Below are 13,927 nucleotides of genomic sequence, written 5' to 3' on the forward strand. Positions count from 1 at the left end.
CTGGTGGATCTGGGATCCTGCCTGGTGTGGTAGATCTGGGATCCTGCCTGGTCTGGTAGATCTGGGATCCTGCCTGGTCTGGTAGATCTGGGATCCTGCATGGTCTGGTAGATCTGGGATCCTGCCTGGTCTGGTAGATCTGGGATCCTGCTGGGTCTGATAGACCCTCTCCAGCCATCGATAGGACTTGTTTATATCGGCCACTACGGTGATCTGCCGGTGGTACATCCCATGCAGGGGCTTTTCCTGCCATGATAGATGGACGTACCGCCATCCGCCAGCAGGAGGCGCTAACGTGCCGTGACGTTCAGGTTCGTGTTGCTGTGATTGTCCCGGTCACACCAGGTGTGTCCCTCCCTGGACCCTGAGGAAGGACTGAAGTCCGTCCTGCAACCAGAACCAGATCTGGTCGGATCTATGACCTCATTCTGAGCCCAGTTCACTGAGCGCGAGCCGGTAAAACCAGAAACCAGCAGAGGGCTGGACTGGGAGCGAGACTCCTCCTCATCTTCCTCCAGATAGCGGACCTAGCCGTTCTCCTCCGCCAGGCTCGCGCTGCTTGTCTCCCGGTTCAGGGTTTGAGGTAAGTTTCCTCTCAGACGTCTTCAGCTCCTTATTGGATCACAACTACACCGACTAGGATCCCACGTTCGTGCGTGGCTTTGTGTTGTGGTTGTTGTGCGCGCGCTGTGACCATCAGCGGGCTACAGTGGCCGAGATGCGTTCAGAGACACGTGAGATTTCCGTTTCGGTGCTGTTTACTGTCCCAGCTGGACTGTTCTCATCCTGTGGAGACGGTGTTGCACCAAAACCTGTGTCCCAACAGGAAGAGTCCACAGGGGGCGGCAGCGTGCGTGTCCGCAGGTCCGGCCTGGATCACGAGCTGGTAAAACACCAGTAAACACGCTGGTTGTACTGGAGGTGCAGTAAAGTCACAACCTGATGCCAGAAATGGCGTCTGTCCTCCAGCGTGGAGATGCACGAGACAGCGTTTCTGGTGGACACCTGAGCGCGTGACTTTACTGCACCTTCATCATCATGCTCAGCTTTCAGACAGATTTCTGACATTCTGCTGGGTTAGCTTGTTACCGGATTGATCCGGTCAGAACCAGATCCGCAGATCGGAGATCATTAACGTGATGATGGGTCGGTGAGGCTAGAACCGGACTGGATGGTCCAGGACTCGGTGTGTTGATGGTGCTGGGTCATGAAACCCTGATTAGAGGAACCAGGTTCTGAACAATGTTCCTCAGTCAGGACCAACTTTTCCTATCGGACTCCAGAGGCTGGTCCACCACCCAGAAACCGCTCCTCCTGCATGTTTCCAATCGGAATCTCTTCGCATGGGGCCTGATCAGTTTATTGATTAACTGATCAGACGTCATCTCACATGACAGCTGTTCATCAGACAGGCTGTGGTGGTCCAGGCTGGGTCCTGGTTGGACCTATAGCTATATTTGCTGGAAAGATGGAGAACTGCCCAGTTAGCCCAGTTCTTTGCAACAAGCATTGTGGTTAATTCTTTGTATTTTAACATTGGTGATATTATGGGGTGGGAAGGGAGGAAGAGCAGTAGGGTCCTGTTTAAAGCAGCAGCAGCTGTTCCATCTCCACCTCGGTATCTGTCTCATAGCAGCATCTTCCTACGATGGCCTCTACTGTGTGATTTCATGCTTGTGTTGTTCTCACTCTCACATGTAAATCGCTTTGGATAAAAGCTCTGCTAAATGACTGTAGATAGAATAGAATAGTTCTCTGTGGGATCTATATCTTCTCCTACCTGGTTACTATGGAGCTAAAACAGGAACATCAAATCTTTCTGGAAAAAAAAAAAAAAAATCAAACTTGAATGTAAAATGGAAACACTGATGTTAAAGTCGCAAGTCCTGAAAAGTCCTGACAGATTTTATATTTTCTGTCAGAGTCCGTTCAAGACCAATAAATATGACCGTTTCAGGTATTTATATCATTTTCTAAAACATCTTGGTTGAACGTGGTGTTGGCTGCTAATGTGGGAGTGTTAGCATTAGCTGCTAATATGGGAAACGGCTGTGTTAGCATAAACTTCAAATATGGGAAACGGCTTTGTTAGCATTAACTTCTAATATGGAAAACGGCTGTGTTAGCGTTAGCTGCTAATATGGGAGACGGCTATGTTAGCGTTAGCTGCTAATACGGGAGCTCATTGTGTAAAGGCCCATTTATGCTCGGATTTACGTAAACAACATCCATTTCAGGCATTTTCATGTCGCGGCCCTCGTACTTCTATGTGTTTTTTATGTTGCCTTAGTGTTCTTCCACCAGAGAGCATCACTCAGTTCAAAGTTCACGCTGTCATTTTGACTAGTTGGTAACGGTAACTTAGTTATTAGGCTGTTTACAACCATCCAAAAAGACCAGACATTATTTGTCGTTCTCAGCTTTTTTACATTTTATTCTCCAGTTACTGTTACTTGTTTCTCTTCTTCTTCTTTGGTTTGTCCCTTTTGCCAGCTGTGTATGGGCTATACAACTCAGTACTGTCCTCAGTCCGCAGTGGTGTTGCTCCGTCATCTGGATCCAGTGCAGGATCTGCAAGGACACTGAAAACACACCAAATTATGCGTGTAACTGAAGCAGAAGACTGATGACGCTCCCTGTTGGGCCTTCAGCGTTAGCAAACCTCTGTCAAACTAACAAACTGTTGCAGTTTAACATGGACTCATACAGAATAGACACACCTGAGATGTTGGATATCATTGTCATTGAAGAGTCTCTTTTCAACTACCATCAATTCCAGACCCAAAGAAGAGACTACTTCACCAAAATATGCAAATGATATGCAAATTATTTTTATTCAGCGACCTGAGTGGATCCTGTGGCTTCAGCTGCTGCCATTACTGCACTACAGGTAACTACCTGTCTACTGTCTTCTTCTGTGGTACCAAACAGTGCTGTAGTTTCTATCAGACTACAGTTTTTGAGCTTTTTTGTCCATTCAGAGACACCACAGTAAAACTTTGGCAGCTGCCATGGGTGTGGAGCCCTGGTGAGAGGATAGAAAGGCTTCTTTCTAAGAGAATAAAAAGAATTAGTTTATTTAGTGAAAACATTAGAAACCAATGGCTGGATTTTATTTTTCAGTCCAGCTTTTTTCAGTTTGAACAGAAGTTTTCAGAAGTGTTTCTGGTAAATTTGATTATTTATTGTTTTCCATTGCTCACAGTATTTATGGCAGAATAAAACTCCATTTCCTACATTTAATAAAAACGGATGGTTTTTCTCTGTTTATGTAAACGCTGTCACACACGACGTGCTCTAATTTTCCCTGAGATGCAGCACAGGATCATATCAATGAACTCTGTTCCTACAGGAATGACGTGTCCGGTCTGGTTCCATCGTGAGTTTGGGACCATTTCAAGGTGTGGGTCGGTATCTGGTCCAACAGGGATCCCTCAGGGGAGGTTGGCATGACTCAGACCTGTGCGCCTCCTTTTACTTCATTTAGGAATCAGCAGGCTGTGTTGGTTTTAATAAATGATAAAGTCACAAGATTCCACTTCAGAGACCTCTGCGCTGGAATGACAGATTGATCATCAACTAAAATCAAGTAAAACTGATTATTCATCGTAATATTTAAATATAAGACAGTTGTTTAGCAGGTCCGTCCGCCACGTGGACGCTGCAGGGACGCCCAGACATAACATCTATCACAGGGACACCTCTGGACTGGTTTCTTTCACTTTGAGTTTTGCACAAACCGTCTCTCTGCCATTGTCCTCTACTGTTGCCATGGTGACATTTTGGCTTGTCAGCTGTGTATAAACTGGTTCCTGGTGAGGAATAATGATGATGTCCAGCGGCAGCATGAGCGTTAACAGTGAACCTCCGGGTCTCCAGACTGTAGTTTTACCAGGAGCTCCAAACACTGAAATCCAACTGCAAATGTTCACATTTCCTTCCTTTTTTACTGCATTACTGATCAATACTTCAACAATACTACAGTATTTCACATTTACAGTGCAACTGCTGCCACAACATAAAAAAGCAGTTGTGAAGAAATAGAATGAAGAACAGGAGTTTGTGTTAAACTTTAGAGTCAATTCGGCCTCCACGGTGCTGGTTGACAGCCTCCGGCTTCCTAAATGCAACTGGGAGGGAAGCTGCACTTCCATTACGCAGACTGGAAATGTGTTGTTTCAGTTGTGTGGGACCAGTTTTCTCTGGTTTATCGGTTAAATGTGTCCCTGCATGTTGTGAGCATATAGACGGCGCAGTTCGGTTCCTTAAAGTAGCGCAGCCAGGTGAACTCGTTCAGCCACTCGTCTGTCTGTCTGTCTCCTCCTGAGCAGGGTCTTTACTGGGCAGAAAGCTCGGAGAGTCCTCCTTGCCATCACTCACCTTGTTTGTGTTTGGTGAAACGGCGCAGCAACCTCTGAAGTGAAGCTAACGCAGAAGAAGAACTTCACAGCAGAAATAAACCCATTTACAGGGGGGAGGGAATTTTTTAATAACTGTTCCGTTTAGATGCCATTAATCCTGAAAGTCGGCATGATTAGGGGCGTGTCCTTTTGATTGACAGGTATTCACCAGTAGTGTCCCAGTTCAGGGTCGACACACTTGGAGGTGTGCAGACTACGTAGGCTACGAAGTGTTCTGCGTAGGCTGCACGCTCCAAAGCGATGAAATGAGAAGGTCTACGAAGTGGACAAGAATTACCCATAATCCTCCAGTCCTCCTTTCCCTAGCAACTACAAATGCCAAGTTTATCTAATTACTGATCCCATTCTTCCACAAAAAACACTAAAATATATTTAAAATGGCAGAAAATGGGGCCAGTAATTTTAATTTTATTTATTTTCGTTTTTCTGTGTCTAAACGAGCAACATGAGGCGGTTTAAACGAGCTCTCCTCTGGCTGACAGCTCAGCCTGTTAAGCTGACGTTAACTTCAGTGGAAAATAATCCTGGCTAGACGACTGTAATTAAATTAATTTGTGGTTATTGAACACAGTGCTGTTCCTGTTCATCTGTCCTCTGCTGTGTCCAAGAGACGAGAGGAGGCCCAGGGAATTCTGGGAACAGATGTCCGTCCAGCTCATGTGTTAACCTGCTTGGATAACAGCAACAGTGAAGCACGGAGGAAGGAGTGTGGTGATATGGGAACATGAATACCTGCATTATTTCTGCACTTCACCGGCTCCAGAACATTCAGCATGAAGGAGGAAGAGATGCTGGGACTGGTCCCACTGGTTAGCTGAGCAGATTCCAGTCCAGACGAGCAGCACAGACGCTGCAGGAGGAACAGCTGGGGAGGAAAATACAGGAATGATCAACATATTGGGAAGTTTGCTCCCTGCTGAGATGGACGGAGACACTGTTCCACTTCTTAGAGCCGACAGTGGGAATCACCTGATTTTTAGTGGATCCAGTAAATGATCCTGATGCTGGGAGCAGTAGTGGGACCAGTGGGACAGCTTCCACTGGTTTTATGGGTTAGTGTGCAGACAGTGTAAAAACTACGTCTGTAAAGAAGAAGAGGCTTGTAATTTTTTACAGAGGTTGTGCTGAAAGTCGGAGTGTGTGGGCTGGAAGACGTTATTCATTGATAAAACGGCGAGGGCTGGTTTGCAGACAGATGTGGAAAACAAACTCCCTCCTCATCAGTATTTGTAGCATGTTCTTCATTCTCCAACACGTGGCCCCCAGTAGCTCCCCTCTCACAGGAGCAGCGTTGTGTAACACTTTCAACCCAGACCAGTTACATCCAGTTCAGGCGCTGTTGCCAAGAAACCGTCTGAATGTGCATGGCAGCCTGTGTTGATGTGTGTGCAGTGCTCGAGTGTGTGCACGGTGTGTGTGAAGGCAGATAACTGGAATGTTCCTGTTCCTGTGGCTGGTGTTGCATAAGACAGCCTGCTGTTGCCGCCATAAAACTGTGTGTGTGTATCATTCCCACAGAGCGACTGGGAACGCCGGCGGAATATTAAACTGGATCCCTCTCCACACCAGAGGAGTCCAAACCGGTCCACCAGAGACTTCAGTCTGGTGCGCACAATGAACATAGGAGACATGAAAATAACATGAATAAAAGGAACTGTGCTCTGGTTAAACTGTAATCTGATAAGAGGCACTGTTCCGGTGCTCATATTTACGACACTGGTGTAGAAATCAACATTGCATTTGTACATTTACATTTAGACTGACTTTCTCTGATCATGTGGAATATGGGGTTTTCCTGGGATCAAATACTGGTTTTATAGTCCATGATGATCTGGACGCAAGCAAAAAAACGGAAATGTGCAAAAAATAAATCCATCCATCTTCTGTCGCGGGGGCAGCAGCCTAAGCAGGGAAGCCCAGACTTCCCTCTCCCCAGCCACATTTGCCAACTCTGCGGGGGGGATTCCGAGGCGTTCCCAGGCCAGCTGAGAGATATAATCCCTCCAGCGTGTCCTGGGTCTTCCCCGGGGTCTCCTCCCAGAGGGACGTGCCTGGAACACCTCACCAGGGAGGTCCAGGAGGCATCCTGACCAGATGCCCGAGCCACCTCAACTGGTTCTTCTCCATGCGGAGGAGCAGCGGCTCTACTCTGAGCCCCTCCAGGATGACCGAGCTCCTCACCCTATCTCTAAGGGAGAGCCCGGCCACCCTGCGGAGGAAACTCATTTCAGCCGCCTGTATACGAGATCTCCTTCTTTCGGTCACGACCCACAGCTCATGACCATAGGTGAGGGTAGGAACGTAGATCGACTGGTAAATCGAGAGCTTCGCCTTCTGGCTCAGCTCCTTCTTCACCACAACAGACCGGCTCCATTTGATGACTCTGTGGCAACCTCCCAAGGCTGAACTAACCCCCGAATTAGATAAGGACTCATGACTTTCTACTTCAAAAGGAAGTCCATCCACATGTCTTCAAAACAGAGATCAATGAAAGCCATAAAATTCAGATCCATCTCAATCCTGTAGACAGGCCTCCACGTTGAACCAGGAACCCTGCTGGTTTTATCTTGTTCCTGGTAGGAAATGTCTAGATCAGGGGTCGGCAACCCGCGGCTCTTTAGCGCCGCCCTAGTGGCTCCCTGGAGCTTTTTCAAAAATGTTTAAAGAAAAAATGGAAAAAGATGGTGGAGGGAAATATATTTTTGTTTTGATCTGGTTCTGTAGGAGGACAAACATGACACAAACATTCCTAATGTTTTCCAGCGCTGTAAAAATGTGTAAAATAAATATTAAATTTCAACATTTCTGTCAAGGAAGATTTGCATCATAGCCTGCGACACGCGTAGCTGATCTATCAGCAGGGCGGGATGCCATGCAGGTGGCGTTGTAAACAAACCGGCGGCTGTGTGATGGGACATGGATCCCAAAGGGAAAAAGAAAAATAACCGAGGAGAACAGAGGATTCAACGTTTCTTGGACCGAATCATTTGCATTCATTACCAATGCGGAAGGATTGCCTGAATGTTTGCTCTGTAGCGAGAAGTTGTCAAATAACAAAAAGAGTCATGTGGAAAGACATTTCCAGGGAAAGCATGCTACATTTGCAGCCAGTACCCAGTTGGGAGTGACACAAAAAGTGTGATTGCATTACTTCTGGAGAAATTAGAGAAGTGCAAAAATGGATTTAAGTGGATTGCATCTCCAAACTCCACTATTGCTGCAAGTTTTGTTGCAACCCAGGAGATAATAAAGCGTAGAAAACCGTTCACAGATGGTGACTACATGAAGGACTCAGTCATCAACATATCAGGACACGTATTTCCAGACTTCAGAAACAAAACTGAGATCATACAGAAAATCAAAGCCCTCTCCGCTAAGACAGTGAAGGAAAGGACCATTAAAATGGCGGCAACATCACCGATCAGCAAATCAGGGACATTAATTCAGCACAAGTTACATCTTACATGTTGAGAAGCTGACCAGTGATGTCCGACAACAGAAGTCACATTAAACGGGTAAGAACATCATCCTTCATAGACACAGACTGAGTAACAAAGTGGATGTTTTTATAAAATTATTTCTGATTTTTGTCAGTATATATCTGGAATGACACGTGGTAATGGTGCTCAGGTCGGAGGATAGCTGCGTTGGTTGCGTGTCTAAAGAGAAGAGGATGCTGCTGCGTTTTACCCTCGCACTGACTTGCTTGGCATTTGCACAGAAATCAAACTGTATTAATTTGATTTATTTTTATAAATGCAGGCTGCGTTTTATTGCGCTCTGTTTGTTGCCCAGATAAGGGGCACGTTATGCACATTCCATTTTGTTGTTTTTTTTCGAATCCTCAAAATAAAAATGACATAAAAAAATCAGATTTTTATATTGCATTTTTTTTTATTTCATCAAAGGAAGAAACATAACTCATTAATATTGTAATGAAGTTAAACATGAGGCGGCATCGTACAACAGAGTAATCACGTGGTGCGTCATTCTCTACAGGATGCACTGCAGGGAAAAATAAACATTTTATCATTAAGGCTCATTATTTATTTGTAGCCAACGTAGTCATTTTGATAGTAGGCTAATATAGCTAATATAGATACATAAAGCATGTGTTGCCTTCATGATAAGGCTTATATAAGGCTTTTAATTTTTGCGGCTCCGAACATATGTTTTTTGGGTTTTTTTTGGTCCAATATGGCTCTTTCAACATTTTGGGTTGCCGACCCCTGGTTTAGACAGACAGACTTTTGAAGTTGGACCCTGGTAAGAGCCTGTTGTCCATCACCCCAGGAGGTCCCTTTGTATCCACAGCACACAAAGACCAGATTCCAGAGCAGGACCTTTAAGCTCAGAACTCTAAAACTATAAAATCCTGGATGTATCCTCAACACACCTGGATAAATGGACTATTCATCCTTTCTTAATTAATCCAAGACTTTAACCGTTTTTCCAGTAAGGCCGACCCATTATACCACTGTCTCCTGAAGTAAGGCCGGCCCATTCTTCCACTGTCTCCTGAAGTAAGCCCGACCCATTATTCTACTGTCACCTGAAGTAAAGCCGACCCATTATTCCACTGTCTCCTGAAGTAAGGCCGACCCATTATTCCACTGTCTCCTGAAGTAAGGCCGGCCCATTATTCCACTGTCTCCTGAAGTAAAGCCGACCCATTATTCCACTGTCTCCTGAAGTGAGGCCGGCCCATTATTCCACTGTCTCCTGAAGTAAGGCCGGCCCATTATTCCACTGTCTCCTGAAGTAAGGCCGACCCATTATTCCACTGTCTCCTGAAGTAAGGCCGGCCCATTATTCCACTGTCTCCTGAAGTAAGGCCGGCCCATTATTCCACTGTCTCCTGAAGTAAGGCCGGCCCATTATTCCACTGTCTCCTGAAGTAAAGCCGACCCATTATTCCACTGTCTCCTGAAGTAAGGCCGGCCCATTATTCCACTGTCTCCTGAAGTAAGGCCGACCCATTATTCCACTGTCTCCTGAAGTAAGGCCGACCCATTATTCCACTGTCACCTGAAGTAAAGCCGACCCATTATTCCACTGTCTCCTGAAGTAAGGCCGACCCATTATTCCACTGTCACCTGAAGTAAAGCCGACCCATTATTCCACTGTCTCCTGAAGTAAGGCCGACCCATTATTCTACTGTCTCCTGAAGTAAGGCCGGCCCATTATTCCACTGTCTCCTGAAGTAAGGCCGGCCCATTATTCCACTGTCTCCTGAAGTAAGGCCGGCCCATTATTCTACTGTCTCCTGAAGTAAGGCCGACCCATTATCCCACTGTCTCCTGAAGTAAAGCCGACCCATTATTCCACTGTCTCCTGAAGTAAGGCCGACCCATTATACCACTGTCTCCTGAAGTAAAGCCGACCCATTATTCCACTGTCTCCTGAAGTAAGGCCGACCCATTATTCCACTGTCTCCTGAAGTAAGGCCGACCCATTATTCCACTGTCTCCTGAAGTAAGGCCGACCCATTATTCCACTGTCTCCTGAAGTAAGGCCGACCCATTATTCCACTGTCTCCTGAAGTAAGGCCGACCCATTATTCCACTGTCTCCTGAAGTAAGGCCGACCCATTATTCCACTGTCTCCTGAAGTAAGGCCGACCCATTATACCACTGTCTCCTGAAGTAAGGCCGGCCCATTCTTCCACTGTCTCCTGAAGTAAGCCCGACCCATTATTCTACTGTCACCTGAAGTAAAGCCGACCCATTATTCCACTGTCTCCTGAAGTAAGGCCGACCCATTATTCCACTGTCTCCTGAAGTAAGGCCGACCCATTATACCACTGTCTCCTGAAGTAAGGCCGGCCCATTATTCCACTGTCTCCTGAAGTAAGGCCGGCCCATTATTCCACTGTCTCCTGAAGTAAAGCCGGCCCATTATTCCACTGTCTCCTGAAGTAAGGCCGGCCCATTATACCACTGTCTCCTGAAGTAAGGCCGACCCATTATTCCACTGTCTCCTGAAGTAAAGCCGACCCATTATTCCACTGTCTCCTGAAGTAAGGCCGACCCATTATTCCACTGTCTCCGATCCAGCTGGTGTCTTAGCAAAAGCTGCCCTTTTTAAATCCATTCCCCCGGTATCCGCCTGATAGTCTACCCTGACATATCTAGTTAACTTCAGTAGACTTGCCATCTTTCCAACCTTCCTAGTTGTGTAAGTTATGTAAGCTGCTTAGATAACTTTACCTTTAATAATTTTATTTTACATTTTTGTTGTTGGCTCGACTCGAGCTTCCATACTCTCTCTCTCTCGCTCTCGCTCTCGCTCTCTCTCTCTCTCTCTCTCTCTCTCTCTCATATCTTGGCTAATTCAGTATTTGATGCTTGCTGATGCTATTTCTGGTTTACATTATTATTTCATTTGTGCCTGATTATTAAAAACCACACCGGGTAAAATAAAGTGTGTTATATTTTAAGAAGTCGTGGTAGCGTGATCGATCTTTGAGAAGTGATTTGTTCCCTCTGACGAGAACTTACAGTTAGCGTATTTTGAGACTGATGGTTATCTGTTATTAGACCAATATCATTGTCATATTACGGTATTCCCTGCCTGACCGTATAACAAATTTAGGGCTGGGTGGTGCCCCGAGATCGTCCGCTTGTCTAAGGACACAGCGAATTAATAAAAAACCCACTGTCGCTCCGACATTGGATCCCAGGTTAACGTTAATGATAATACGCTACAGCTCCATTGGGTCGTGATCTCACTGGAGCGATTTACAGCCGAGCAGGATCAGCTAGGAGGCGAATCCTCCGTTTCTGAGACGATGGTCCTCAGCATGGTGAAAAAATCAAATAATTTAATGTGAAGTAAAACTGTGACTGGTCCGGTCCAGCTGGAGACCAGATTGTTGTAAAGGTGGACCTGGAGCCTGTATGAGCCGGACTTTCCTGGTTCAGCATCGGCAGCAGGATGAAGATGTGTGATGAAGGTGATGGCATCAGTCGGCTCGTTATCAACTTTCATCTCTCCTCATTTGTCTTGTTTTGCATGTGAAAATGAAGGTTGGTTTGTGTGTTGATGAGTAACTGTGATCCTTCTTGTCTGCAGGTGTTTGGGTGGAGTTACACTCCGAGGGCAGACTCAGCCTCGCTCACTCACTCTGACGTTGTTTAGTCATGGCGACCTCCCTGATCAGCCGTCAGCTGGCTCTCTCCCTGCAGAGGAACTTGTGGCTCAGTGCTGCAGGTAAGTCCGACACTTCTTAGTTACACACACAGCAGAAAGCAGCTAGCTAACGTAGCATGATGGGGAGAAACTCTGCTAAAAGACTCCAAGCATCCAAACTAAACCCAGTTAACACAGCAAGCAGAGAACATCAGTGTCCACGTTACAGATGTTTACTGCAAGCAACCCCCGTCAGAAAAACCAGCCGTGTCGGGATTAATCCAGCTACTGCATGTGTTGCATCGTTCCTGTCTTCAATAAATCCAGGAGCTTCATTCCTCTATGGAAGAACTTCCTTTTTTTTTGCACAAGATTCCACCTGATGAGGAAAAGCAGCAGACCGAGGACGTAAACAGAATCTTAACATAATCAATCAGTAAATATTTGACTGAATCTATGAATAAGTGGTGAGGCAAAGGTCTACCGTCCTGTCAATCATCTCTCAGCTGCTCATTGATCAGTTAGTCTCTGACATCAGAGGGTCAAGTGACACGTTAAGAAACACAAGTCTGTTGTTTTCCACTGGAGTTTGATGATGATGATGATGAAGACAGAGTAAAATCAGTGAACATGTCTCCTCCGGGGATCCTTCCAGTTCAGCACAAACAGCAGCAGGCTCTGCTGAACAGGAAGTCACTTGGACGGCAGTAAACGGCGAACAAACACACATTTTCTTTGTTTATCGTGAACCTTCAACTTTGTGCTGCGGTGACCGGACCAGACAGGACTGGTTCAAACCGGAACCTGGTGGACTTTATCAGTCCCGTCCTGATAGTGGTGTCAAATCTACTCGGTTAAACAACATGACTAAAGGTGGGCTGGAACCATGGAAGGTGTGATCCCGTCCCTCCTCAGACCCACATCAGAAACGTCACAGACGGGACCGCCGAAATCCGGTTCTCAAGGGCCCATGTCCTGGGTTTCTCACCTGCAGAACCCCACCTGCAGAACTCCACCTGCAGTGTTCCAACATTTCCTGCCTCCAACTCATCGCCAGAACTAAACCTGTAACCCACAAACCAGTGGATGACATGGTTAGAAGACCAGAACCGGGCAGTATCTACAACTCTGAACCCAGTTTATTTATTTAAACTTAATTGTAGCAGGCAGCACATTCGGAACAGATTTTTTATGGTGCTGCCATGGCAACGCTTATTTATTATTGTTCCTCTATCAGGCTGCAGGTATGTCAGCAAGGCAGCAGCAAAGACCCAGGTGGACTATGACTATGATGGACCGTCCATGAAAACTACTGTTCCTGGACCACGATCTCAAGTAACACACACACACACACACACACACACACACACACACACACACACACACACACACACACACACACACACGTGTTCTTCACTGTTAATCCTACTGAATATTAAAACCCTTGTGTCTCATTTTAGGAGCTGACAAAACAACTGGGAGACATCCAGGTGAGCAGAATGTGTGTTATTTTCAATATGATGTGGTACTGTGCATTACACTATGGTACAACCAGGTACTACATGGTACCATAGCATATACGGTACGATATAGTACACCATGATAGAAGATTAGGCAGTGCCGTATGGTACAATATGATACAGTATGGTACAGTATGTTACAATATGGTACGATATGACAGTATTGCACACTATGATAGTGTGATACTGTATGGTACAGTATGATACAGTATGATACAGTATGGTACTGTATGTTACTGTATGATACGGTATGATGCAGTATGGTACAGTATGATACGGTATGATGCAGTATGGTACGGTATGATGCAGTATGTTACAGTATGGTACGGTATGATGCAGTATGGTACGGTATGATGCAGTATGGTACGGTATGATGCAGTATGGTACAGTATGGTACGGTATGGTGCAGTATGATACTGTATGGTACAGTATGATGCAGTATGGTACAATTCAATTTCAATTCAATTCAATTCAACTTTATTTATATAGCGTCAAATCACGGCAATGCCATCTCAAGACGCTTTACAGACAGAGGGGAAAACATAATGAAGGCCAATTCATAACAGCCTATATAAGGAAACCAACAGATTGAGTTGAGTCCAACTCAATCTCCCATCCTGAGCAAGTACACTGGCGACAGTGGGAAGGAAAAAACTCCCTTTTAACAGGAAGGAAACCTCCGGCAGAACCCGGCTCAGGACAGGCAGCCATCTGCCTCTGCTGTGTGGGGGGAAGAGGACAGAAAGACAACAGACAACAGGAACTGCTACTCCCGGCCAGGGAGACCTGCTGAGACAGGAGACATACATGTTAATGATGCAACACTGTTATGGGGGGTAAAAGAAAGAGATAAAG

At 45.9% G+C, this 13,927-nt stretch overlaps 1 protein-coding gene across 2 annotated transcripts in view; it reads left to right on the plus strand.

The window, feature by feature from the left end:
- The first annotated feature begins 410 nt into the window (after positions 1-410).
- The window catches only part of abat (4-aminobutyrate aminotransferase), a 48,613-nt gene continuing 35,096 nt past the window's right edge, over positions 411-13,927 (plus strand). The window contains exons 1-4 of one of the 2 annotated variants that reach the window (XM_079252693.1): positions 411-583; positions 11,496-11,633; positions 12,790-12,887; positions 13,013-13,042. In XM_079252693.1, the coding sequence (XP_079108819.1) occupies positions 11,564-11,633; positions 12,790-12,887; positions 13,013-13,042 (198 nt within the window). In that variant the 5' untranslated portion in view covers positions 411-583; positions 11,496-11,563. Of the gene's footprint in view, positions 584-11,288; positions 11,377-11,495; positions 11,634-12,789; positions 12,888-13,012; positions 13,043-13,927 lie in introns of those variants that run through there. The other variant, XM_079252694.1, reaches the window with a different exon arrangement.

The sequence above is a fragment of the Telmatherina bonti genome (genome assembly GCF_933228915.1).
Source record: "Telmatherina bonti genome assembly, chromosome: 14".
In the NCBI taxonomy this organism is placed as follows: Eukaryota; Metazoa; Chordata; class Actinopteri; order Atheriniformes; family Telmatherinidae; genus Telmatherina; species Telmatherina bonti.